Source organism: Echinococcus granulosus, assembly GCF_000524195.1.
Source record: "Echinococcus granulosus chromosome Unknown EG_S00002, whole genome shotgun sequence".
Taxonomy (NCBI): Eukaryota; Metazoa; Platyhelminthes; class Cestoda; order Cyclophyllidea; family Taeniidae; genus Echinococcus; species Echinococcus granulosus.
This window is the reverse complement of record NW_020170382.1, coordinates 569,913-594,940: the sequence shown is the minus strand read 5'-3', so window position 1 is coordinate 594,940 and position 25,028 is coordinate 569,913. Positions and strand designations below refer to the sequence as shown.

At 42.4% G+C, this 25,028-nt stretch overlaps 4 protein-coding genes across 4 annotated transcripts; 3 read left to right on the top strand and 1 right to left on the bottom strand. All coding sequences in view use genetic code 11, as the record gives it.

The window, feature by feature from the left end:
- Nucleotides 1–581: 581 nt before the first annotated feature.
- Nucleotides 582–7,271, top strand: EGR_00460 (Ribosomal protein S6 kinase delta-1; the record flags this gene model as incomplete). Its single annotated transcript, XM_024489709.1, has 11 exons — nt 582–704; nt 740–851; nt 884–1,536; nt 1,571–1,726; nt 2,598–3,009; nt 3,586–3,639; nt 4,396–4,514; nt 4,943–5,135; nt 5,654–5,801; nt 5,853–6,204; nt 7,164–7,271. 11 exons carry the CDS (start codon nt 582–584, stop codon nt 7,269–7,271), a joined length of 2,430 nt encoding a protein of 809 aa, XP_024355706.1.
- A 3,137-nt stretch (nt 7,272–10,408) lies between these two features.
- EGR_00459 (hypothetical protein) lies at nt 10,409–11,572 on the bottom strand (the record flags this gene model as incomplete). The annotated part of the gene is made up of 1 exon (XM_024489708.1): nt 10,409–11,572. One exon carries the CDS (start codon nt 11,570–11,572, stop codon nt 10,409–10,411), a length of 1,164 nt encoding a protein of 387 aa, XP_024355705.1.
- Nucleotides 11,573–14,529: 2,957 nt separating this feature from the next.
- EGR_00458 (Fructose-bisphosphate aldolase) lies at nt 14,530–15,764 on the top strand (the record flags this gene model as incomplete). The annotated part of the gene is made up of 3 exons (XM_024489707.1): nt 14,530–15,069; nt 15,146–15,404; nt 15,472–15,764. 3 exons carry the CDS (start codon nt 14,530–14,532, stop codon nt 15,762–15,764), a joined length of 1,092 nt encoding a protein of 363 aa, XP_024355704.1.
- A 648-nt stretch (nt 15,765–16,412) lies between these two features.
- EGR_00457 (Cytochrome b5 domain-containing protein) lies at nt 16,413–18,056 on the top strand (the record flags this gene model as incomplete). The annotated part of the gene is made up of 3 exons (XM_024489706.1): nt 16,413–16,785; nt 17,448–17,769; nt 17,849–18,056. 3 exons carry the CDS (start codon nt 16,413–16,415, stop codon nt 18,054–18,056), a joined length of 903 nt encoding a protein of 300 aa, XP_024355703.1.
- Nucleotides 18,057–25,028: the final 6,972 nt, after the last annotated feature.

The window sequence follows — 25,028 nt, the reverse complement described above, 5'->3', positions numbered from 1 at the left end:
CACGCCATCTGGTCCAATCGGAGAATTAATAGTTCCAAAAAACTAAACACGTTACAAATGCGTTTTGTGCCAGCCTTGTACACCGATTTTATTAAGGCGCCTTTATCCAGGTTCACCTTTGTTTCATGGTCTTTAATAATAGGTTGTCACATGCAAGAAACTAGCACGTTTTTCATCCAAAATGCTGTTTTGGGTTCGATTTGTGCTTAGCTGATTATAACCACAGAACTTACAACCATCGAAATATTTCTGCTTATTCTACAGGAACAGGGTCATTGTAAGCGCGCGAAGTGCAAGGTGTGGCATTGACCTGGTTTGAGCGTTGTGTGTTTCGTATACAATTTCCGCTTTCCATTCCCATTGTATTTAATAAATACGAACAAAAGGCTGCCTGTTTTCATGTCGTTGTTACATTTGGCGGCAGCGTTGACAGACGTGGTTTCGATCAATGATGTTCTAAGTATCCTCCCGTTCCTCCCAAGAGAGTAGCCATCATTTGTAAAATGGTTATCGAATTAAGGTTTTGAATTTCACTTACCCGGAACCTCAGTTTCACTTGCCCTTCTTACGATGTTAACCCGATGGCAAAGCAAAGAGAACTTGATATCTGTGTCGATCAGTCGTGCTTGCATCCCGGTGGTAATTATACCATCTACAGAGTTGTTATTCAACGCTTTTGGGGCTGTGATAAGGAAGAAAAAATAGTAATGGCTTGTCATCCTCACATTTCTTTCTTTAGCTGTATAAACGCTTCAGTGACTTTCTCAGACTACATCGGCAGCTCTCCAAAGTTTATGAAGCTTTGAACTGCAGCACACCTTTCCCCGACTTATCAAAGAAGACGTATTTTAGTAGGTTTTTAATTTTTTCCTGATTTATTCAGATCGTTTCCAGTCCTCTGTGATTGAGGCTCGGCTTAGAGCCCTCGACGATTTTGTTAAATTTATCGCTTCCAACGAATATTTATACTGCCACACATATTTTACTCGTTTCGTAACTGGTGGTTTTCCGAACCGCCTTCCATCGCACAACAGCATCGATAAAAACCGCTTTTCTAGTTGTCCGACTCCTCCCTCTTCACTCAGCACACCAACAACGGTCGTGCCGCCAATTCAAGCACCACCGTCTGCTCCATCTGAAATTGACGCTAATACATTACTTACGCCAAAGCACTTTGAGGTTTTGTGCCACCCTGAATCCCCCCTATCGAGCAGTACAGACAGTGAATTGGAAGGGGACTTCTTACCCTTAGTTTGGGAGTCCATCAGTTCAGTAAATCCCAAAATTCTCGCTGACATTCAAGCGGCAAAGAGGTTTTCTCGTGAGGGTTACTGGAAAGATGCATTTCGGTGCTACAAAGTAGCTGCTTCTAATCTCTTAAAAGAACTGAAATCAGACTTCGATAGGAAAGATGAATATCGCTGCTTGCTTTCTGCGTGCCTATCGAAGGCCGAGTTTATTCACAGGGAGCATATTTTACACACAAGTCTTTGCAAGAAAAGGAAGGGGGAAGAGCATAATCGTCCCGCCTGGTTGGTAGGCTTGTCGAGTTTTCCTCTAGGTTTTCTAGGAGTCACCAAAGCTTGCATCACTGTGCCGGGATGCTGCCTTGTTAAACTTATTTGGCTCCGCGGAGGAGCTCACTGAACTAAGAGTCTGTCGGATTGAGGGAGAGGATCTTGTCGTTTATAACCGCTTGGACAGCTCGGTGAAGTATACACTAAAAGTGGGTTCCTAGGCTGCTTTCAAGTGCTTTGTTTCCTCAATGAATTGTCTCAAATTTGGCCTATTGCTTGTCCTGATGTGTTAGACTTATTGCAACTATTTTCTCGCACTTCATTTGACCTATGGGGAATATTAATAGATTGGCTTATTTTTTCAATGAAATGTTTAATATTTTGTATTTTTTTTCATCAGCGCGTTTGTACGCTAGTTAGCTTTTTTTATTGGTTGGCAAAGGTCCTCTGTCCTCATATTTGTGCTTTAAGTCCTTTTTTTGTAAGTATGCTGCCATGGAACTATCTCGCAAAGTTACGTTCAAGGTGTAATATCATCTGCACTGGTTAAGCGTGAGCACTGCAGTAATGCCTTATTGGGCCTGTGATTTGTCTCCGCTGTTGAAATATATTCGTTGCAAGACCTCATAACCTTAGAAATCCTTCAAAGTACCTTAAAACCCCTAAATCCACATTTTTTTTTCACCCACTGCTTTTTAATTACATTACTATCACCGGAGAATGATTGTAGTCCATTCATTGTACCTGGCCTCTATTAATGATTGACTAATTTTCTGTTAAGCGCTTAGGTAGTTCTCTCTGGTTACAAATGAAAACTTCTTCCGATAAATTTTAGATTTACTCTCAATACATCGAGTTTTTTTCAATTTAAGCATAAACATCGGCTATTTCCCTCCTTTGTCATCTTTTAACCATCAGAGACCACGCCTTAGATGTCTATTTTCTCTGCTTGACAGTTTTCTATCGGTGTCTTTCAGTCTAGCTTTGATTACTCTGATCTTTGAAATTAGCAGTGGTAGTAGAATGAATGTAGACGGAAGTTAAATTTCATAAGCGAATTCTTCTGTTGTCAATTTTCAGTCGCGCAGTCTTTCTTCAAAGATCCAAAATCTAGCCTCCAGCATGTCAACGATCACCTCTGCGGGCTTGAAAACGTCGCCTCGAGCCGAACGCATTCTCCCTGTGGGCCGCATCGCCTTTATGAGTCGTCTGCATCGCTTGGTAGAGACTGCTGACCACAGTCGTCTCTTTTTATTAGTGGAGAGAACGAGGGGCGAGCTGCGATTGGTAGACTGGCTTGCGGCCTACCTCCAACGTCGCATTTCGGCCCTCCTCTCCACGGAGTCCGGTGACAGCAAGCAGTGTGGACGTGGGGACACGACTGCGGCTTTAAAACACCTCGTCTGGTGCAAGAAGCGGTCGGTGCGGATTCGGGAAGTGGTTGATCGGTGTCTAAAAAAGAAGGGGGAGAGAAGGGAAGAGGGAAAGAGTGGTATGTGAAGTAATCCTCCACACTCCCAAGGACTGTTTCTGTTTAAATTTTGCCTTCATCACAGTAAACTTATGTGGGATTAGATTATTCTGAAACTAAGTGTCAATTATCTTACCCCCAAAGAAATTTGAAGGCTTTAGTATCTATGATCTTTTGCTTAGATCAGTGGACTTCGCAAAGGCGCTACATTGCTTCGAATTCACATTAATCTCCTTCCAATATTTTACTGTTGGAGTAGATGTAGACTTAGTAGGAACAGCATCATCACATTATCTTAGCTCATAGTGTGTATTGGGAATGGTTCAATGAGTAAACCCATTTGTACATTTTGTAGGTATTAGTGGAAAAGTTTGATTATCGTCAATTAGTAACAGTATACTCTCACGTAGTTTTCACCTTGTCATTTGTAGTAACCCCACCAAACGATTCGCACCAAAGCTTGATTTTTCCAAACCGAAAAATTGTCTATTTCTACAAATGTTTACATTTCCTTATCTGCATGCTGATAGAGTTTGCAGCCTCAAGTTCGTGTTTACCATCTCAGCCATAACTTATTTTCTTTCATTCCCTTTTAAGTCGACAGCTGCGATGTTCCAAAGGGATTCACCGGTGCTATCATTCAAAATTGTAGTAGGTAAGCGCCTTCTATCTGTTTCTCTATAAAACGGGAGCTTTTTGCATCAGATGAAGAAAAAGTTTGCCACTTTTTCATTGTAGCTCGATGTGATAACTTGATGTACCTTGAGGGCACATTGAAGATGTATACAGTTGTTTCTATTACATATGTTTGGATTAGTATTTCCACTTTCGTGCTATTATGAGCTTTCATGCCATGATATGTGGGTTGAACCAAAGTGAAGTGATCTAAGCTTGGCGTCTTTACGAAGCGAAGTGAATTCAGCTTCAGAGCTTCAGGAAATGGTTTTTCATCAACTTTGCTTTGGGGCATCTAGAGAAGGTGCTGAGTGTGGTAGCAAAACGCTCCGTTCTGAACTAAATGGTTCAAATCTGTATTTTGATTCTGGTGATGAATCACGCGAAAATGCTGAGGCGTCGATTTCGGAAAGACCCTCTATTCTTAATTATAGTGATTATTTGACTTGATTAAAATAATTGCAGATAGTGTCAAAAGCAAGTGCCAGTAAAGTTTACCCTTGCTTCAACTGATAATGGAAAGCTCCAATGGAAGCTAGGCAAAAGCATCCTGCTTGTGGCACATGGACAGAAGGCGATAGAGTTCATAGACTACCAGTTTGTTCCTTATTTCCCCTACATTATACGGAGGCGCTACTATGAAATGATTTACTAACAGACTAAGTTGTGATAAGGAAAGGTATTTGTGCTGCAGCTTTAATCGGATGAAAGTATTATTTGCTTATCCCTAAGCTATCTACTGTCCACCCCACATATTTGAGTCCATCATCACTTCAATCCGAGAAAACCATGCTTTGCGCGCTGCAGACGTGGTTGCTTCCTTGCTAGAGGCTCGACAGTTGCACCTGAAAGTGCGCAGAAATATCTTACTCTTTACAAACAGTCAGGGCTGGTAAAGTAGTGGGAAGAAAGTTCTATTAAAATACCTCCGTTTAAAATATTTAGCTCTGTGTTTAGGATTGAACTCACTTGTTCATTAAGTAAAACTACGTAATTCTTGGGTTTTTATTCCTTTATTTTATTTTTGATCACTCTTTTTGTTAGGCTTCCTTCGAATTTGAATAATATTTCTCAGGTATTTTCAAGCTTAGATTTGAAGCGCTTCGTTTCATGTTTGACTCATAATGCTTTTTTGCCTATTGCTTATTTTGCTTTGCTCTACCTCATTCCTCTATTAGGTTGAGTATTTACCGCTCATTTGCCTAAACCTTTTTCGGTATTGTTTTCCACTCTGGACATTTTTAGTTGTTCCGATTTGTCGTCCACTGCCCCTTTGCAGGGAGATTTCTGTTCAAACTCTCCTTTTGCTGACTTTCTCCCACCCTCTGCCAAGGAGCATATTTCTCCGGATCTCAGTGGCCCTTTATCCCCACTCCTCACTCCTGCGGTTATTTTGAACAGATACCCACCATGGCCGTTGCCTCCACCCCGTCGAAGTCATTCCGTGAATGACCGTCTTCCTTTTTTGCGAGGTACTTCAATGCTGTTGCCTTTTCTAGTCATCGTAATGTTTCCTATTTCAGAAGAAGTTTGAACTTATTCTGTACGAAAGGGGGTTCAAGCATATTATTTATTGTACGGCTCGATCCCTCTGTCTGCCTTTGCTGATTCGCTTCCAAAACTAGTAGTTTGAGATATATTGCCTTCGCCAACGCGACATTCATCACATTGTCAACCACTCTGGTTTTGATCCACTGCTTCTGGGTGGCTTAATTCAATGATTTTGCTTTCCAAAACATCTCCTCAACTTTGGCAAAGTAGTCTTTGTCAACCAGGCACTCTACTCACCAGTGCTTCAAGTCATTTGCTCTGTTCCTTCACCTTTATCTGATTGTTTAAGAAAAATTCATAAAAAGCGTACTCAGAAAAATATTCGCAAGCTAAAATTTACGCCGTCAAGCTAACGAAAATAGCAACAAGTCTGAAATGTTAACCTGACCCTAACTAAATACTTGTGATCAAGGAATCCATATTTTATTCGGCTTTTTAGAACCATGGCTTTCTTCAGACGAGGATATTTATAACCACCGCTCGAATTGCCATGAAATACCTCTCCTGCCTGAGCGCAGGTCCATCCTCTGGGCCGCTGAATTGGTTTCTGTTGTGTCATGGCTCCACGCACGTCAAATCGTCCTGAGGTATTGCTACTTTCAATAAAGCCGACAAGCACCTTATTTGCATTCACCTAGCCATTTAGATCGATCGCGTGTCTATCTCACACAAAGCGGACATATAGAAATAGACTACTTCTTTCGATGGGACACAACGAATGCCGGTTGGGTGAGTCAGTTAAACAAAGAGCAAGGCGGTGTCTACGTTTGTGCTCCGGAGTTGCTGGTCGGACGTTTGGCATCCTCCTTTCTCTGCGGAAGTACGTGGGAGAAAAGGGCAGTCTGCGATTGGTGGTCTGTTGGGGTGATTCTATACGAGGTTTTCACTGGCCTTCGACTCCATGAAACTCATCCCAGGGGTATCATGGCTTCCACACCTCTGAAGCTTCCACCAACACTGTCTTTAGAGGTCGTTGACTTCCTAACCTTTGTAAGGGTCGGTTGGTTGAGCCTTTTTTAAATTGTTTGTCCCAATTTTTTGGCAGCTCTTTATTCGCGTATTACGGCCCTTAACACATTCGGACAGAACATAACATACGCTAAGGTAGCATAATTCCTTTTCTGCAAGTTAAATCCTATTTTCTTTCAAAATGTGATTCGCAGATCAGTTAATAGAAAATACCCTGTTTCTGATTTACCACCCTGGACAGTGCCTTGTTTACCATTGCAAGCAAAAGTTCTAGTTTTCTAGTACAAGCATGGATATGTTGAAAGTCACTGTCATTTTGGACGGGATTTCCATATTTAAATCGGCGCAGTAGTTTGACAGCTCAAAGCATATTTGCGTCTGAATGGTTTGGCGCTGATGATCTGTCGATAAATTCCAACTATATTGAGGATCTGGGATGAGCTGAAGATGGCGCAGTCGCTGTTCTAATTGCACCTAAAGTACTCGAAACTCAGCAAGGCAAAGAAGATGGACAGGTGATGTGATTTTGCCACATCGGAAGTGGACTTAGTAGCCTGGACTCATACTATAACTAGATGTCTTGATCATAAACGCAATCCATATGAATACATGTTTTTTGCGGACCCTAAAAGGGTACAACGCATGACCGAAGTACGGGATCTGACTGTTCTCTAGTTCAGCAAAATTTGCTAATAGATTCTCATGGCTACCTGCTGCCGCCATTGCTGGTGGATAGAATTATGGGGAAGTTAAATTAATATTTTTTGAAAAAGTTATTTAGACATTCTCTTGCTTTATCACATGAAATGCTGGTCTTAAATTTCAGGAGCTTTGGTTGGAATTGGTCCTACTCTTCCTATGTTTTTCGCCCTTGTTTTGACTGTTCCACTTTCTGCACCTTGGGTCATTTCAGCTCTTGTCAAAATGTGTAAAGGTCTCATGAGCTTATATTATTTTCCCCACTTTATTCTTTCTTGTAGCTGTTGAAGCTGAATCCAAACGAGCGGCTTTCAGACTCAACTGTGAAGCGCCACCCAATCTTCGGGTCAATTGATTGGTCTCATATTGACGACAATGGTTTGCACTGACCATGCGCGCGTATTTCACTCGTATTTTGGTCACGATGACTTTTTGACTGCCCATTATGTATTTTGGTCTGTCTCCTTACTCACCCTTTGATGCGTGGAGGAGATTCAATTATATACACCCGACCAGCGTGTACCAGCTGCAGTTTCTCTACTCACTATGATGGATGGTAGTAGTTATGTTCGATCCAGCTTTGGCATTGTGGAGTCCCTCCAGCATTCGCGGCTACACCAATCTACCTCTTAACGCACTCACTACAAATTGTACCAAATCACACCGCAAATTGATTGTTTGATTTTAAAGCTGGATGAGTGTAGGATGTCCTCAGCTCGAGGAGGAACGTATTTCGCTGCAATTTCAACGGTATTTGAAATATTCATGGAAGGGATAATTATTGTTGCCGAATTAAAACATCAGGGTATTTGAGGTGTGATGGTCAGTCCTCTCTGAGGCGTTGGTGGCGAGCTTGCTAGGATAGTGACTGCGATTTCGGTGTTCCCTTTTGAGATCAAGGATTTGTAGATCCAATTTTATATCGTGAGTTAAATAAATGTGATTCACGGGGTGGCATATAAGCTCTTGAGAGCTCATCTCAAAAATACAACCCCAATACCTTTACTTCCGGGTGGTTGTAACGTGTTTGCTGCCAACCTCTCTCAGGCGAAGCGGAAGGGGCAGTCTAAAAATTCCTTCCTAATATGACGCCAACACGCACTGGCGAACTGACTAATTAAACTACCGCTCAGGCTCTGGAAGGTGTATTTATCCTAGGGCGACTTGGAAAATCCTCCATTTGTTTCACTTGCTTGAGCTTAACCAGACCACGGGAAGATTCCGTCGTCATTTGACACCTACCACATATTTGTGAGGGCAATCATGATGGTGCCTATATGCGATACTGATGGTGAAAACATTAACGCCGCTGCCGTGATTGATCCCACTACTAAATTACAAAAGCTTGGCGTTTTCTGATAATGATCCGAACTGACCACAATTTGGATGCTTTTTGTATTACGGGCAATACTTTTTCTCCATTTCGTTTATTTTGAAAACCTAAAGCCTCATGAACTCATAGCTTTATCAATTAAATAATTCAATAAATTATTTTGAATAAGGAAGTTTTCTCAAAGGACAGTAACCTTAGAAAATAGGGCTGAAAGTCGGTTGCCGAAGTAACATTTCTGGCCTCTTAATTGGTGTCGGACTTCCACCCAATGGTTGTGTACTGAGCATTCTGTTGCAAACTGTTAGACTGTGCTAACATTTCAGTCTCGTAGTGGTCACACTTCTATCTTGGCGGTCTGTAGCCTCCCAGGGCTTCGTGCAAAGTATGACGGCATCAGGGAGGACTTGGGGCCACTCAAATCTGTTCTCTGGTGCTCGAGAACTCTCACAACTCGCAAGTAGTTACTGAATGCTGATGCAAGCGAATGGCTCTGTTGATGTCCTATATAATCAAATGATCGAACTTGAGATCACGACTTTGCGGTTTCGATTATCTCCCAATTTCCCGCCTGGAGAATTCGATTCTGACGTATTGCTATCCACGGCTTCAGTTCCGTAATCCTTGAATCAAAATCCATCATTGACGTACCTAACCCCTATAATTGCCGACTAGCTGTCTTAGAAAGGCCAACTATAGCAAATGATGAAATTCTCACAGAAAATTTTGTAAGCTTTCCATAAGCAAGGACGATAGATTAACGATGGTGGCCTTGTAAGGGCCACCGCGCTTCCACCCGCAAGCTTTCAATTAGGCACGGTTCTTTGCTCAGTCTTGTTCTGCGTATGTCTTTTTACCTATGGTGCTTATCACCCAGAGATTGACAAAGCTCGAGAAAATCTGTGTGTATAGGACCATGACTGGACTTTGTTCTTGTCTGGTTAGTGGAGGAGAACGCATCTGTCCGCATGAGACGATATACATTAGGGCTATACAAGTCCAGCTTTTTAGGGCAGGGCCTGGGATTTGAGATGTCGTTGTTGAGCCGCAACTTTACAGTTCTAGATCTCTGATAGTAGCTGTTAGAAAAAATGCTAACATTTCAAAACGGGGTGATATGTAAATGGTGATATGAAGCTTGTCTTTTGGCACATGAAGCGACCGCCAGTATGGTGCTTGAGGTAATCGACTTACCTACTGATTGTAACAGAACATGAACCACATCGAAAGGATGATTTTCCCTGAGGATCACATGCAACCTGTTTTTTGACTTTAGTCTCTGTGATTTGGGCTTTCATCTTGGCGGTTTGGATCTCTCGCTATGCCTGTAGCCTCCCAAACTCCTATATATTTCATTACTGAATTACCTTCCACATTTAAATGGCTTTTTACCACACTGGCGAGGGCTCGATAAACTGAAAATGTATTGTCTACACTTCGAATTGCAATATCTTTTAACCCTCCATTCAGTTATGAAGTAACAACCTTTTAAGAATGTATAGTGCAAATTTTTCTAGCACTACGTGAAATTTACTTCCAAAGAAGCAACACGTAATCAGTCCTGACCCTCTCACTGGATGGTTGTCTGCTAAGTGCAACAGTATGCTCTACTCGCGTGGGGCAAAGTTTGCCACGAAGCTTGAGGCAGTTCTAGGGCCTCAGGCAGCAGTCACGTGCAATCACTGGTGAGCTTTTCATGAGTCCAAAAAAAATAAGAAACTCTTTTTTGTGGTGATTTGTTGACTTAGTTTAAAGGAAGATAAAAGTTAAGAAATTATAAATTCGTGCTTCTACTTTCGGGGATGTTGAACAGCAGAATTAACACCTATGCACTGGTAAGCATAGCTAGGTGTAAATTACTACTTTACTGATTTAAAAACTCATTTTTCTTATGATTGGTACCTAAAAGGAATGGCAGACGATTTGGTCCAGCTTCTCATAATAACCTGGTGGACCTGAGAGTACCTAAGCACTTGGGCATAAGAACAATTAACTGGAATTTCTGGCTTTTGATCAGCATGACACTTGCACCCGAAAACCGCCTACATTCAGAGTACTTTATCCCACATGCCCTTTTCACCTCCCTTTTGGTGTGAAGCGCACCACACTCAACAAATCACAGTGTGTATTTTTTAAGCCACTGAGCAGCCTTCAACCTCCTTTACTGGGCTGCCTGTTAGCAGGCGCGAGGCGCAATTAACCAGTGGGATCGGGATTGGGATTGGCGGGTCTCTCCTTGGGGTAGTGGTGCTCACAGTCTTCCAACACTCTTTTAGAGTTCGCTGTGGAAGGATAGGCGTGATCGGGGTAATTATACGGCGTTAGTATCATTAGTGTGTCAAATAGCGGTAGGCAGCAGCCGCGACTGGGAGTGATTGGTTGCGATGTCAACGGGCCCTTTATTTTACAAGGGTTCAGTCTTTTCGCCCTCTCCTCGTCCGGATCGGGTCGCACCATTATGAACCTTGTTTTATTCAGCCTCCCATCAAAGTGCGCCGCTGTACTTGCAAGATTCCTCGCTTGATGGATTTGTGGTAACTTAGATAGCTCAGCTAATTTACAGGCTTTTAAATCCATCGCCTTTCTAAAGCCGAATAGAGAGGGTATCCCTTCTTCCTCCTTTTTTGATCTCTTTTTAACTAATTCCTTGTATACTATATGAACAGCGAGGAATACTTGATAGGAGATGCTGACAGGTGCGGGCGTGGTGATGACTTTGATGTACCTCTCATCTCTTGGACCAGTCACGTATATCTGCTTACCTTCGTTATCGGGCTGTGGCGGCGGCTCCGAGATTTCACAGATGTCTCTAGCTGTTATCGCCTTCTCTTCCTTTTTCTTCTTCTTTTTCTTTCCCTTGTTTTGAGGCTTTAACACTTTTAAATCGCTAGCGTTTGCGTTCGAGGGAGCGTTGTGCAGTTCACACTCATCAATTGAATCCAGCTTCATATTTTGGAATTCATTTAACATGTTTTCGGATGTATAGCAGAATTTCCCCAGAACCTGAGCATTCATGTCAAGAAGGTTCCACAGAGTTGACGCTTGATCTTCAGTCAGCGGGTACGGCAAGCGAATGACAATGTAGCGGGGATGCAAAATGTGTGAAAAGGGCTCGAGAATGATCATCCTGTCCCTCCAACAATAGATGGAAGAATAGGAACGGTCCAGGGGGTAAAGCCACTGGCAGATTTTCAGGTAGGCGCACTTAGGACCCTGGGTTGAGAGCCACTCCGGCACGACTATTGCCAGCATCTGATAACCTTCAAAGGCTCCCACCTTCCCGCAACTGTTTATCATAAACATGTGGCAGCCCTCAATGCGAATCATCTCCTTACCCGGATGGTAACGCAAGGACGACATTATACTTAGTTTTTCAGAGGAGACGATCTCTAAGCGAAAGAGGACGCCCTCGTGAAAGAACTGACCACGTGTTCTAAGTTCGATATGACCTTGACGAGGTCATTTGTTATGCGTGCATCCATCAATGCCACATTTCAAACTTTGCAAGTAATTTCAAAAAGATAAGTTAGGTTCGTACAGGGGTATAGTGCAAGAATTGTCAGTTGTGTGTCATGCATATAACGCTTGGGATCCATTTTCTCCTTTGTGGATTAAGGTAGGCTTATTGCACATTTTCTCATGATAATATACTAGCCAAGCGGAGGCACAAATGCCCTTTCAACTTTTTAATGACTGTAATCATTGAGAATTTCACTCTCCTGGGTACTCCACCAGGTCTTATAAACGGTACCATCTCAGAATGTGGCAAGGTCTACTTATGTCTTCTTACTGACAAATCCGCTTGTATTTGTCCGTTAATTTACAAATTTGCTCAATGTATCAGTCTGATACACAGTCTTAAGTTCAGGAGGTAAATTTGTCATGTATTAGCGCACGCATCCACTTCTATTCATATGCAGTTGCAAAAGGCTCCTGCTTTTAGAAGTCTGACCTGTGTGAGCATGAAAATTACCTGACTTTATTTAGGGCATGCAGTCTTCGTAATCACCTTACGGATGAATTCGTGTTTCTCAGTGTACTTAATGCAGCATTTTAAAAACTTAACGGCGTTCTCCAAGCACATTTGTAGCTCTCTGAGTCTTCATCGAAGAAGGTAGCGTGGAAAAGAATATGTAATAACATGTAGAAGAGCTGGAGGACTACCATCATAGCCCGAAGGGCATGCCACAGGGCGCGAAGGACAGCCTGCAAAGGCTTAGTTACCTGCGAGCTTAAACACGCAGTTAGGCAAAATGTGGAATGCGTTAACTCTCGGTTTTGGTAAGGGGGCCACTGTACCTTTGCAGAGTGGGCTGACCTCCGGTTCATGTCAGTAGCACCAATCCCTTCTGTACTTCGACAACACATATTCTGCCCGAGCGTTGTGTCTTCCTTCGTCTTCAGTAGATTTGTCAAGAGGAGTCACTGACATTGTGATAAAATACCTCAGCTGCATACAAATTCCATGACTGGCGCATTTGTTTTGTGGGTGGATTCCTTAGATCACTGCCTATGTTGTAATCGCCAACGCGGATGTTGACCAAGGGAAGTGAAGGAGACAACGCTTAAAAGGAAAGGCAGGCTATGTGCTTCTTTGAATGCGTGTTTAACTCTACATTTCGATTACGTAAACATCTAAGACTGCCTTTATACTCGGACCCATGCAAGTAGCTTGTCACTTCTGTACGTTGACAATATATGTTCTACCCGAGTATTGTGACTTTTTTCATCTTGAGGGAAGTCTGAAGGAGCTGCAGATAACAAGTCACTGCAAATCTGTGGTTCGAGTAATTTGTATATAAGTCGGAATGAGAAGGGATAATGGCAAAGTAGCTTCTAGTAAGATAGCGCCATAGATGAAGATCAGGAAAGAAGATTAATACAGATTATTTCTTGATAAAACCATCAAAAGCACGGAGTAAAGGGCATACCCATAAGATAAAAAGCTGTGGAGACTACTCTCGCAAAATTCAAATAAATTCTAAACTGAGTCACCGAAAGCTCTGTAATCTAAGAACAGGTTTTTAATAGCCTCATAAACTTTTTGATTCCTTCATAAACACCAACATGCTCTAATGTAATACTTACATTGTTTTTATATTTATTTCAAAGAGAAGGCGGGATACGAATTGAGCCTCCTGTCTGAGGGATCATCGTCCCGCGATCCGGAGAAAGGTTCCGAGTTCAAACTTCCCCTGAACTTGAACAAGCTCTCTTCATTTATTTTACCCAGTAAACTTGACACAACCAAATCAACCTGGGTGTTCTGAGGGCATGAGGGCCAATATACATTGCGCGATGGGATCGCTATATTCCTAAATCAAAATTACAGAAATCCACAGAGTCCCTTCCAATTGTTTTGCTAAAGTGAGTAGTTTTTATCAAAATCGATTGGTTACTTAGTGGGAAATTCATTGCTGCCGGTAAACGAGAACGTAAACGAACTTTAGCTTAAATTTGCTAGGGACATAAATAAATCCCACAATTCGGTCGGCTGGTTACCAAACGCCTAAAAAATACAAAACTCATCTTTTTTTTAACTCAGGTATCAATTATCCAATAGTAACTTATAAGATTTGAATTCAAATGTAAAGCAAAAGCCACTTGTTAACCTATAATTGCGTACATGAATAACAACCTAGCATTAAAAAAATGCCGTTTTGGCTGTTCAAAAACTGCATTATCTGGTAATTTGAAAAAATATTTTTATAAGAACCCGCCCTAATATTTTGGTCATTAATCCAGCCAAACCTAATAATTTTTTGAGTGTCTTTTATAAGAATACACCGCTATTAATTAAGTCAAATAAAACCTTGGTATTTTAAACAGGATTTTTACATTTCACTCGTGCCGTCGTGATTTGTTTAAATCTACAACCGACCTATTTATATATGACTTTGGTCACATACTTTACACTTAGGTAGTTTGGTGCGCTTGTTTTGTCCCACTTTGTCCATGCTCTTTTTATAGTGTGGTCTGTCTGCCAATTCAATCTGTTTTATTAATTTGGCTTTTATCGTCAACCAATGCACCTATTGCATCTGCAAAGGATTTGGTTTTGCTAAAACAGCTTGGACATCCTTTGTCTTTTATTTTGTGAAATTTGGGAGAAGTAACAGTTTACTTATTTCTGATTTATCGCTTCGTCTCGATATCCCATCTGTATTTTAATGCATATATTCACTCAGCAATGAGTTGCCACGTCAATTAGTTCCTACTAAGCTTCCCTTTACTGTATTTCCGTCCATTGGAGATTGAACAAACTTTTGCTTCTGGAGACTGTTGGCCCTAATTAGCTGTTTTTAATATGTAGAAAAATGGCTCGTTTTGTTCCCTACTTGTGCGCGGAGAAGATGAAGGAGTTGAGAGAAAATGCCAGTGCAATTGTTGCTCCTGGTAAAGGCCTCCTCGCCGCCGATGAGAGCACGAGTACAATTGGCAAGCGCTTTGCTGCTATCAACCTGGAGAACACTGAGGAGAACCGTCGGGCTTATCGCGAGCTCCTCTTCACCACCGATCCTGAGTTTGCCAAACACATCTCTGGTGTCATTCTCTTCCACGAGACTGTCTATCAGAAGACTAAGGATGGTAAGCCATTCGTGGAGCTTCTCCGCGAACGTGGTGTTGTTCCCGGCATCAAGGTCGATCTTGGCGTCGTGCCTCTTGGCGGCACCGCCGATGAGTGCACCACTCAGGGCTTAGACAATCTGGCTCAACGCTGTGCCCAGTACTACAAGGATGGCTGTCGCTTTGCTAAGTGGCGCTGTGTCCTCAAGATCTCCTCACATAATCCGTCCTACCTCGCCATGCTTGAAAATGCCAACGTTCTTGCTCGCTATGCTTCCATTTGTCAACAAGTAAGTGTCTTGTTCCCCTCTCACCCTGGTTTACCTTAAATACGTTCAACAACTTTGGTGTTTTAATATTATCTAGAACGGTCTCGTGCCTATTGTGGAGCCCGAGGTTCTTCCTGATGGCGACCACGATCTGGAGACTGCCCAGCGTGTGACTGAGCAGGTGCTTTCTTTCGTCTATAAGGCTCTTGCTGATCACCATGTTTACCTGGAGGGTACTCTTCTGAAGCCTAACATGGTAACCTGCGGCCAAAGCTGCACAAAGAAATACTCCGTGGAGGATAACGCCCGTGCCACCGTTGAGGCTCTTCAACGCACTGTGCCTGTTGCCGTCCCCGGTCAGTCACTTACCTTTCTTGTGTGTAGTTTTAGATGTTTTTAAATGCATCCGGGTTTCCTCTATAGGTATTGTCTTCTTGTCGGGTGGCCAGTCTGAATTGGACGCTACAAGAAACCTAAACGCTATCAACAAGTATCCAGGCAAAAAACCATGGGCCCTCTCATTCAGTTTCGGTCGTGCCCTGCAGGCCTCGGCCATCGCTGCTTGGCAAGGCAAGCCGGAAAACGTAAAAGTTGGTCAGGCAGAGTTCCTGCAATTGGCCAAAGCCAATGGCGCTGCCAGCTTGGGCAAGTTCGAGGGTGAACTGAAGACCGCCGCTGGTCAGAAGTCACTGTTTGTGGCCAACCACGCCTACTAGACTCGAGTCTGCCATTTCTTAAACTCGCATCCACCCATCGACCTACTGCGTTTGTACTTTGCATGCGCGTACTTTCTAGACTACACACTTTTCCAGCGATTCTGTCACGAACACACCAAAAACTAATATTGCTTTCTGTTACCATCACTTTTTGCTTTTGCCTTCATGTATCATGGGAAATAAATTTATGGTCACCTTCCAATCAAATACCCACAAATCTATCTCCCCTTCTTCTGGTGCTCAACGCTCGATATCAATGCATGTTTGCGTTTACCTTAAAATACAACTATGGTGTGTCTATCATATCCAAAAGGAAAGCTGGCGTGGGTCTTATCATAGAATTAAATTGCCATGCTCCTATGTGTGCCCTTAGATACCTTTTGAGTTATCTTGCTTTCTATTTACTGAGATTAGAAGGAGTGACTTCGTAACCAAGCTACAACAGTTCCATCTTACGAGTAGGGTGTTTTCAGTAAAAAGGTGGTTTTGTTCGATCTCAGCTTTCTTGGACCCGTTGAGGGCTACAGCTTTGGGTGTGTACTTTTTGTGCACATCGTAGTAGGCGATAAGTGTTGTGCAATTTGTATCAGAACTGTTATTCTACCTGAGTTTTATTTGGTTTTCCTGAACTTTAAATTCGTCTATAGAATGGGAAAATTCGGAGTCCTAGTGGTCCTATTTTTGGCTATTCTGGTGTCACGGTTGTGGCCAGACCACAAAGTCCACTTTGACAGCGCATGGAAGGCCGTTCGACTGCTCGTTCTCGATGGGATGAATGCTCTTATCGACGCCAATTCGCTGCTCTTGGCGCCTCTGTTTCGCCTCTTCCGTCTCAAGTCGGTCGACTCCGCGTCAACTGACAAGAACGATGGTCCGTTCAAGCCGCCTCGGTGTCTTAGAAACCCCACTGCTCCTGAACGCTTAGAGAAGCACAAGCATCTTGCAATTCTGGGACACGTCTTTGACGTCAGTTCAAACCAGCAGATCTATGGTTCGGATGGAATCTACGCTCTTCTTACTGGTATGCAGTAGTGCCCGGGTTTTATTCAAAGATCCCATGAGGCTTGCGGATCTGGAATTATCCTCATTATTGGCCTATAGAGGATCTGGAAGACTATTAGCATATGAGCTTAGTCTCATAATGAATTGCGCAAAATTGGAAAAGTCAATTTATCAGCACACACCCGAGATTGAGATCAATCTGTTAAATAGCCTTCCACGCAATTCCTCATCCACTTTGACCTTTGCTAAGCGGTTGAGTCTATGGTAATCCCATTACCTCCAGAAGGCTTTCAAAAGAAATTATGAATTTAACTGCCACTGCCATTTTGGGAATTCACTATCTTTGCACTGCTAAGGCTGAGCCGATGCTTCAGTGCTAGTACATTCTACATTCCAATTGCTTTTTGTAAAAGTAGCCCTAAAATAAAGCCGTTTAGAATAACGTAAGGTAAAGTAGTTTCTGGAGGCTACGTTGAATATTCATTCCTGTTGCCTATCTGAGGTAATTCTGAAGGTGGTTTAAGGCAAATCAGTCTGGACGTAGGTTTATCATAGCCGAACCAAGGAACTAAGGCTTAGAAGGATACGCGACATGAACAAAGCTTGATTCTACCAAAGTGATGGATAAATAGCAGGAGACTGAGCGTCTACTTCGTCCCCCTCTCCATTTACCCACCACAGGTCGTGACGCGACTCGAATGCTTGTCTCGGTGGGCATGAAGGACCCCGGGTCAGAGGCCTACGCTCTAGACGGTCTCACGTCTGCCCAGCTCTATGAATTGGGTGATTGGCTCAAACTCTACACCCGAAAGTATCCCTGTGTGGGCTACATTCCCAGCGTCTACCGCTCACCCATGGGAGACGCCTCGGATCTCCTTATTGAACTCTTTAAGGCATGGAATAAACAACCTCCTGAGATTTTGGAATTTTCCAAACTCCTTCCCCCTTGTAATTCGTTTTTCGATGGGAAAATGCTTCGGCTAACTTGTAATTTCTACAGCAGGTGAGTCAAACAGACAGTAAGTTAAAGAATCGCGTTTGCCTGTTCTACTTAGCTAATCCATTATGTTGCTTCGTCCCAGCGACACCTCGGAGGAGTCGTATCCACGTCAACTACTAGAGCCAGAGAAAGCGAAAATGCGGTGCGCCTGCGTTCCCAGGTCACACCTAACGCATCCCCGTCTACGGCTCTACCCTGGTTGTTCTGCCATTGCCGATCACTGTCTCATAAAAATCGACGATGCTGAAAATGTTTGGACCAGTAGACTGGCCTCTACTGAAGCAATCTAAGTTCCCCTTCCATTGTAGCTTTTGTGTATTCCTTTTTCTTATGCTCATATTCAATTTTGCTGCAGCCTTTTACCCACCCCTTTCACCTTTTTGCAAGTGTATTCATTCGAGACGGGCAGCACAGATACGCGTCTACTTAGGCCTTGTGTGCTGCATGGTGGATCAGGAGAGCTAGGCCACTGCTACCAATTTGGAAACAGTAAGGCTTCACTTCACGTGGCTATGTTCTAGCCTGACGCGCGACCGATGCCACAGCAGTCCAATCTGTCGGATGACTAATTGTGCGCCAGGCTTGGTTTGGACTAATTTTGAGGGCCATGAGTGTGGATTTAATTTTTAATATAAATCTTGTAGTTTCATTTGAAACAGATACTTAACTCAATGCGTACCGTGTCGATGAGATGGTGTAGGTGGATTGGCGTCCGAATACTACTTCTTATAATTGTGCTTTGTTCCACCCTGCCCCTCCACTCATTTAAAGCGGCAAATAGTCATGATTCTATTATTTTTAAGTGAGTAATAATAAATTCAATGTGTTCATCAATTTGGCAGACGTTGTAAATAACCCCTTCCACGCAGGTGGACGGAGACTGTTCGGTTGGTTAAGGCGTCCAAGATAACCAGCTCCTTTGTGTACTCGCCTGCCATTCTAAAAGGTGGAGTCAAAATTAGATGAAAATGCGACCTCAATGACAGTCTGACCGGGAACTGTACAGAGGCGCTACGTGGCAAATTGCACGTCGGATTTACTGGACACAATTTGAATGGAAAGTTGTTTAGTAAGCAGTTGACATCTTACTGGCGCCGACTTTGGTTGATGCCATTAGAGGGGACTGAGTCTGCCTCCTCTCTTATCATATCAACGCTTGATCCAAAGTTGGGTGCAATTAAATGCCCTCACTGTCCAAATTGAAGTCTCAACTAAATGAATTGGTTTTTATTTCCCAGCACTGCTTACTGCTATGGGAAGTCGTTACGGGTTAAGCCTCATAAATGTGTACATTTGCCTAAGGATTTGTAAATAAAGCTCGTTTAAAAGTTGTTAGTTGGGTCAGGATCCCTTACCGAGGCGTAAATTTGACACTTAATCTTGCACAGTCCTGTCTAAAGGGGTCAGCAGTAGCGGCGAGAAATCCAGACGTTGGGGTGGTGGAGAATACCCTTAGACCTTCTGGTTTGGGTTTCTTGCCTAAAGTACAATTTAAACAGCGGTTTGATAAATTATCGTGCGCCGAGTCGTGCAACGAGCCTCCTGTCATGTGATGGGTGTGCCATTTTCCACACAGGTAAATCGCTTTTCACAGTGGAATGTTGTGAAACCGAACGTGCCAAATGCAATTGAAATCTGTAACAGCCATTCTCAAGAAATAGTGGCACCGTTCGCAAATTAAGTTGTTGCACAGAAAGCGTGTCTCCTAGGCATAACCTCAGCTCTCACCCTTAGCATCTATTTGAGTTAAAGTGAGGCCATAGCCAAATGGTGAATAACATGGGCAAAGGGTCTCGACGATTTTCTGCAAAAGTTCCCTCCCCTCCAGTTAGCTATGGGTTCATGTAACTTTTTGACCCATTATGGAATCACAAACGCCGTTTTTGTAACTGTAGTTCAGTAAGTGGAAGAAAGGAAGTTTTGACGATAGATGTATTTGAATCCCTGGAGCTAACAAACTTCACATTTGTACTCTCACTTAAAAGATTCCAGAGTTTTCCCTACTTTAAAGAAAGTTGAGAAAAGTTCTATCACTTCCTATTCCCTTAGAATTCTCTAAATGCTGTGTATTTGGAAAAATTCAACTCTTTTCCTTAAAAAGATATTGCATTTTTTCGGGTGATCATGATCATACTACTGAAATGTGGGATGTCTTTCCTAGGTCCTATTTGATTGGGATGTTTGTCACGTTTAGAATTTAACATCTTTCTAAGACTTCCTGGTCTTAGCTTGATCTTCACTGTTTCTTTATCAACCGAGTGGATTCTCATGATTGTTTTACCATCTCTGGGTTTATAATTCGCTCCTCCCGAGGCTCTTTTGGTCAACAAGTCCATAATCTTGTTACCAGAAGAGCAAAATCAAAGATATTTGTCCTTCCTTCTCCCATTTGAAAGGCAAAACTGTCAGAAACACATGACATTATCTGCTTGCCAAAAGGACTGCGAAATTCCATTGCCTAGAAATCTTAATCGGTTCAGGAGAAACTCCAGAGCTGCCCAAAGAGGTACTGAATTCATCTTTGACTCTTGAAGTTTAAGCTGATAGGTGATTGGAAGCTACCTGCAAATACTACTCATAAGGGTTGGAAATCATTGTGTTCCCCGACAGATCTTGCTCCTTACTTGCTGTTGCATTGGAAGGCTCTACAACCCATATGGTTCCCGATACACCGAGGTTGGCTATCTTCACATCTATCATCGAAGACTGCTTTACAGCGGTGTATGGAAAATCCACCAGCATCGGAGATATCAGTGCAATCTCGGGTAGTTTCAACCTTTTTTCAATGACAATTTGAATTTCCGTAGATGCTAACACAGTCTCGGCCTGTTCGGAACCGCGCAGAGCGCAGGACAATTTGCCAAACCGTGTCTGGACTGTAGAGGTCTAAAATATATTACCGTTGTTAAAAAAAGCGCTGAAACTTTCTTAGAATAGGTAAAATGCGTAGTTTCGACCTTGCTCTTGAATACTGATATAAGGTGTGGCATGTAAATACGCCCATAAAAAACTGATAACGTCGGAGTAATCTCAACCCATCACCAGAATATGAGAGTGTGTCTGGGGCGGCACAAGTGGCGTCCAAGGTAGCCGAACGATAAACATTTAAGCAGTCGACAATTGAGCTTTCACATTTTTTAGCCTTTGAAAGGCTGACTGTATCATAGCAGTCTTGCGGCAATCAGAATAGTGTTGTTGGCAGTTGAAATAACCTAGCTGTTCAGTAAATTTCTTTATAAAACCGGACATCTATTACGTTGATTTAATGGCAATTCTGAGAATAAAACAGTAGTTTTTGCAGGAATCCCTTTCAAATGTCACCAATATTAAATGCTATTTCCTATTAGTGTTTCAAGAATACCTCTGAGGAACCGGAGGTGGGGATTTAGGTTCGGCCACCACCCAAAGTTCGTTGATTCCCCCTTCGCTTATGACCACAACTAACTAGGATAAAAGGAGCCTCGATACAAATGTGAAGGAGAAAGGAACCTGCAGTACTGGCACAACTTAACTATTTTACAAGTTGACATGGGGTGCACAGTAGCAGATGAATTTGCATTCATGGTAAAAACGTCTATTACAAAAGACCGCATTCTAACAAAATGGAAATTCTATTTACCATAGCCCCAAAATTCTTTATTAAAAAGCTGATCAAACGCTAATTTATGCTACCCACTGTCATGTATTGGACCTAGGATTCGGACGTTATCTCAGCCATGGTTCCAGGCATAATCTTGTCTGGTGTGAATTAAAATCTAAACCAAATGACAATTTAGAACTAAGGGCTTGTTTGACCCAAATGTGTGCGCGTGCCTGCACAAATTCATGTCCGCAGAGGACAGGAACATGCGGAGTTTGGCTGTTAAGACTTCATAGCCAATCAGGTGAAAGGGTGGCTGACTAATTTGATTGGTCGATAGGACGAACAGTCACGTACCCAACATTTGGGATAGCGGCTTTGGAGGCTATTTTGGTTTGGGCTTGGAAGGCTGGGTTTAAGGTTGGTAGCCTTAGATGTTTAAGCAAACAGGCAAAGCTCTTAAGTGCATTCTAGGCTTGCAAAAAGCCGCAAAATAGTACGTAAATATGGGTAAACATGTCAATGCATCTAGAATGCCAACGCGGTGTACAGCGCGAAGTCCTTCTCATGATTAGGACAGTGAAAAAATGCTATTAGTAACAAAGGCACAAAACTCACAGAAGCTTTTGATAGCCTGGGTCTAGTGACGAGACATCCGAGGAGAATCTGTAATAAAAAATAAAGCATGAAATCCTCGGTTCGGTTATCAGGATCCATCTCCAGTGTTTGTGCGTAGGCTGTGGTCACGTACGCTACGGTCGGTGTACAATACGTATGCTTTACCAGTGTCAATCTGATTCACATGCTAACATGGTCTTCTCGTTCATCCGCTCACCATTTCGCTGCAACATGAGTATTATTTTATGCGACCTTAAAAAGTGGAAGCCAAAAAGACCACGACTAAATTCGGCACCTTGTTACTCTTTAATCACTCAGTAAAGTGTTCGTCTAAGGGGTTGAATTAGCAGAATTTCAGTAAATTAAGAACTAGAAAACACATCAAATATAATACTTCTTCACCGCGACCGATTACGTTGAATCGTACGAAAGTTACGTTCATCTTTTTCCTCAATTTTTCACATTGTTTGGTCGGTATTTACCCTACGCAAGTTCAAGTGTCACTTCTCTAAGTCACCCTCCGCTCAGTTTTCCCTTTACCTTAGTTCAAACAAAATTACAAAGTTAATCTCACAACAAGTGGCGCTCTGAGGTGTAAAATTCTACCCCACTTCTAAAGTCCAAAAGTTTTGAGGCACACAATTCCCCTTAATGTGCAATTGTCTATCAACTAGGAGGATTTTCAGGTAAATGTTGCACCCTAGTGAAAACTTTTACGACCCCCTTAAGCACGAGATCGGAATTATTAAACATGTCAGTCACTCTCGCACATTCGCTGATATGTTATGCAAATTACATCAATCAACGCACTAACAGGTTAATACTTCCAAACGTATCCTAAAATATTTGTTTTAATCAACAACAGCAAGATTTTTTTGTGTCCGAATTAGTGGTCCCCATAAGTCGCATTCGAGTCCATAAAATTCGCATCTTTGTTGATGTGGCTGATTGGATCATGTGTCGTGGTCTTGAATGCATAGCAAACTGCAACCTAATTTGGCAGATCAGCATTTTGTTGTTCAAGTAAAGCACCCTTTGGAGAGTCTTCAGAATACGTAATTTGTGTATGCATTCAGAGAAGCCATGGGGCAGTGTCCCTATCACTACTTCAAGTGGGCTAGATAGGTCTTATATGCATAGGTGAAAACATTCTTCCTAACCCGATTTTTTCCCTATCCTTGAGAGTATTTTTCCCATGCCCACATGTTTCTTGCAAGTGCTACGTTTGTTGCGATAAATGACAATCGCATGACTGAAAGAAGTTTCTCACGTGAAAAAAGAAAGCCGTCCCTGTGACTCTTCTACCAATTTCCTGTTGTTTCCAAACTATTTAGAGCCTCCCAGCCGCGCGAAGGATACAAGGCCGTTCCAAGGTCGAAAATAGGATAGTGGTGGAAAAGGCCTTTGCAGCGGGGAGGTTGGGATTTTCTATTGGCTAGCCAGTGTGACGTTAGTGTGTGCGTAAATTTCGGCGAAGCGGGAGCACGCAGAAATTCCACCTTAGTGATTTTTCAACATCCAGACGGTGTTCTCATTAAAATAAAGGAAATGTTGGACTTTTGCGTCTGCTTCATGGTTCAATTTATTTGCAAAAAGAAGTCAACCTCACAATTAATCAACACATTTTTTGATAACCGAATTTTGCCTACACGCAATTTTTCATGCGTCAAGTTAAGGAAACATCAATGTCCAAAAGAATCTCATCTCGTTAAAGCGAATCGCTCCTTTTGTCAGTGTAAACTAAGGTTGATTCTAAACCCAACGAATTATAAGTCGAAATCTAGTTCATTTGCCTCGTTGGTCAAGTAAAAAAGCATTGTCACGCCATTTTTAGCTCGTACCAGTAAATGCAATCGCTAGTGAAATAGTTTGGTTGTTTGTTTAACTCTCCGTTTTGACAACGGGCCATGTAATGGCTCCGAGATTGTGAACGGCCTTCGGGCCATGCCAGTGGCTCCCCTAGACCTTCTGTGTGTCGACCTCACGCATTCTGCCTTAGTATTGTGTCTTCTTTCCTCTTTAAAAAGGTCTCGGGGAGCTACCCTAGTACACAATGAAAAAAAATAAGGAGAAAAATGTTAAAAAATCTACTTAAAGTGACTTCTATCCCTGGTGGTAGGGAAGCACTGCCCGCAGTCTCCTCGATTCCCAGTCTACCCAACTGTGAGGCTATTAGTAGTGAATGTAGGGTTGGACAGTCAAAAAAAATGAAAGTCAACTATTTTTTAGATTTTTGAAGAAATTTGTGAGCTTAGTTATTGAAATAGCTTAAATAAATCAGTGTTATTTACGATGAATGAAACATAGAACATCAGATGGGCTTATATTTTTGAGTCTAAATCAAGGCTTGTGCTAGTGTATTTCAAAATAGAAGTGAGTGAATTTATTTTATTTATTCATTTTTCAGAAACATTACGTCTTTCACTTTACAAAATCTACTAGTTTTTGAATAAGAAACACGTACCCACAGTCAGCAACTGGTCATCAGGCATTCAAATGTTTAATGAAGGCTTAATGAGAGGCAAAAAATCCATGACGTGGAAAAAAACTGATAAGTAATATTGGTTGGTAACGAAAAAGGTTAATGTTCAAACGTTCTCACATGCTACCCGCTCGCTCCCCAAGGTTTAAAGCATCCAGATGAATTGTGCAGCTAATGCAATAAAAATTAGACGGCTTCAGAAGTTAAACTAAAATAATCATAATTTCATTCAACCAGACCTTTCCATCTAGAGGCAAGGTTGCCAAGCCCACACACCTAAAAAGCTTGTCTCACAAGACAGAAACACAGACCCTGCCAACACTGTTTCTGTTTCGCTGAACCAATAGGTCAGCCACACCTGTTATAGTGGATCCTGAAGTAAATGTCTTTCTTTCACACTCCCGGCTGCCTTATGTTGCATAGAGCAGAGGGAATTCAACCGGAATGGTTTACCCTTCAAAAGGGACAATTTCATACTGTGCACGTGTGAGCTACACACACACGCACAAACATTGGATAATTAGCATAGCCCAGTGGGAATAAGGTGATGTATCTCTCGGAAGGGTAAGATGGTTAGTAAGT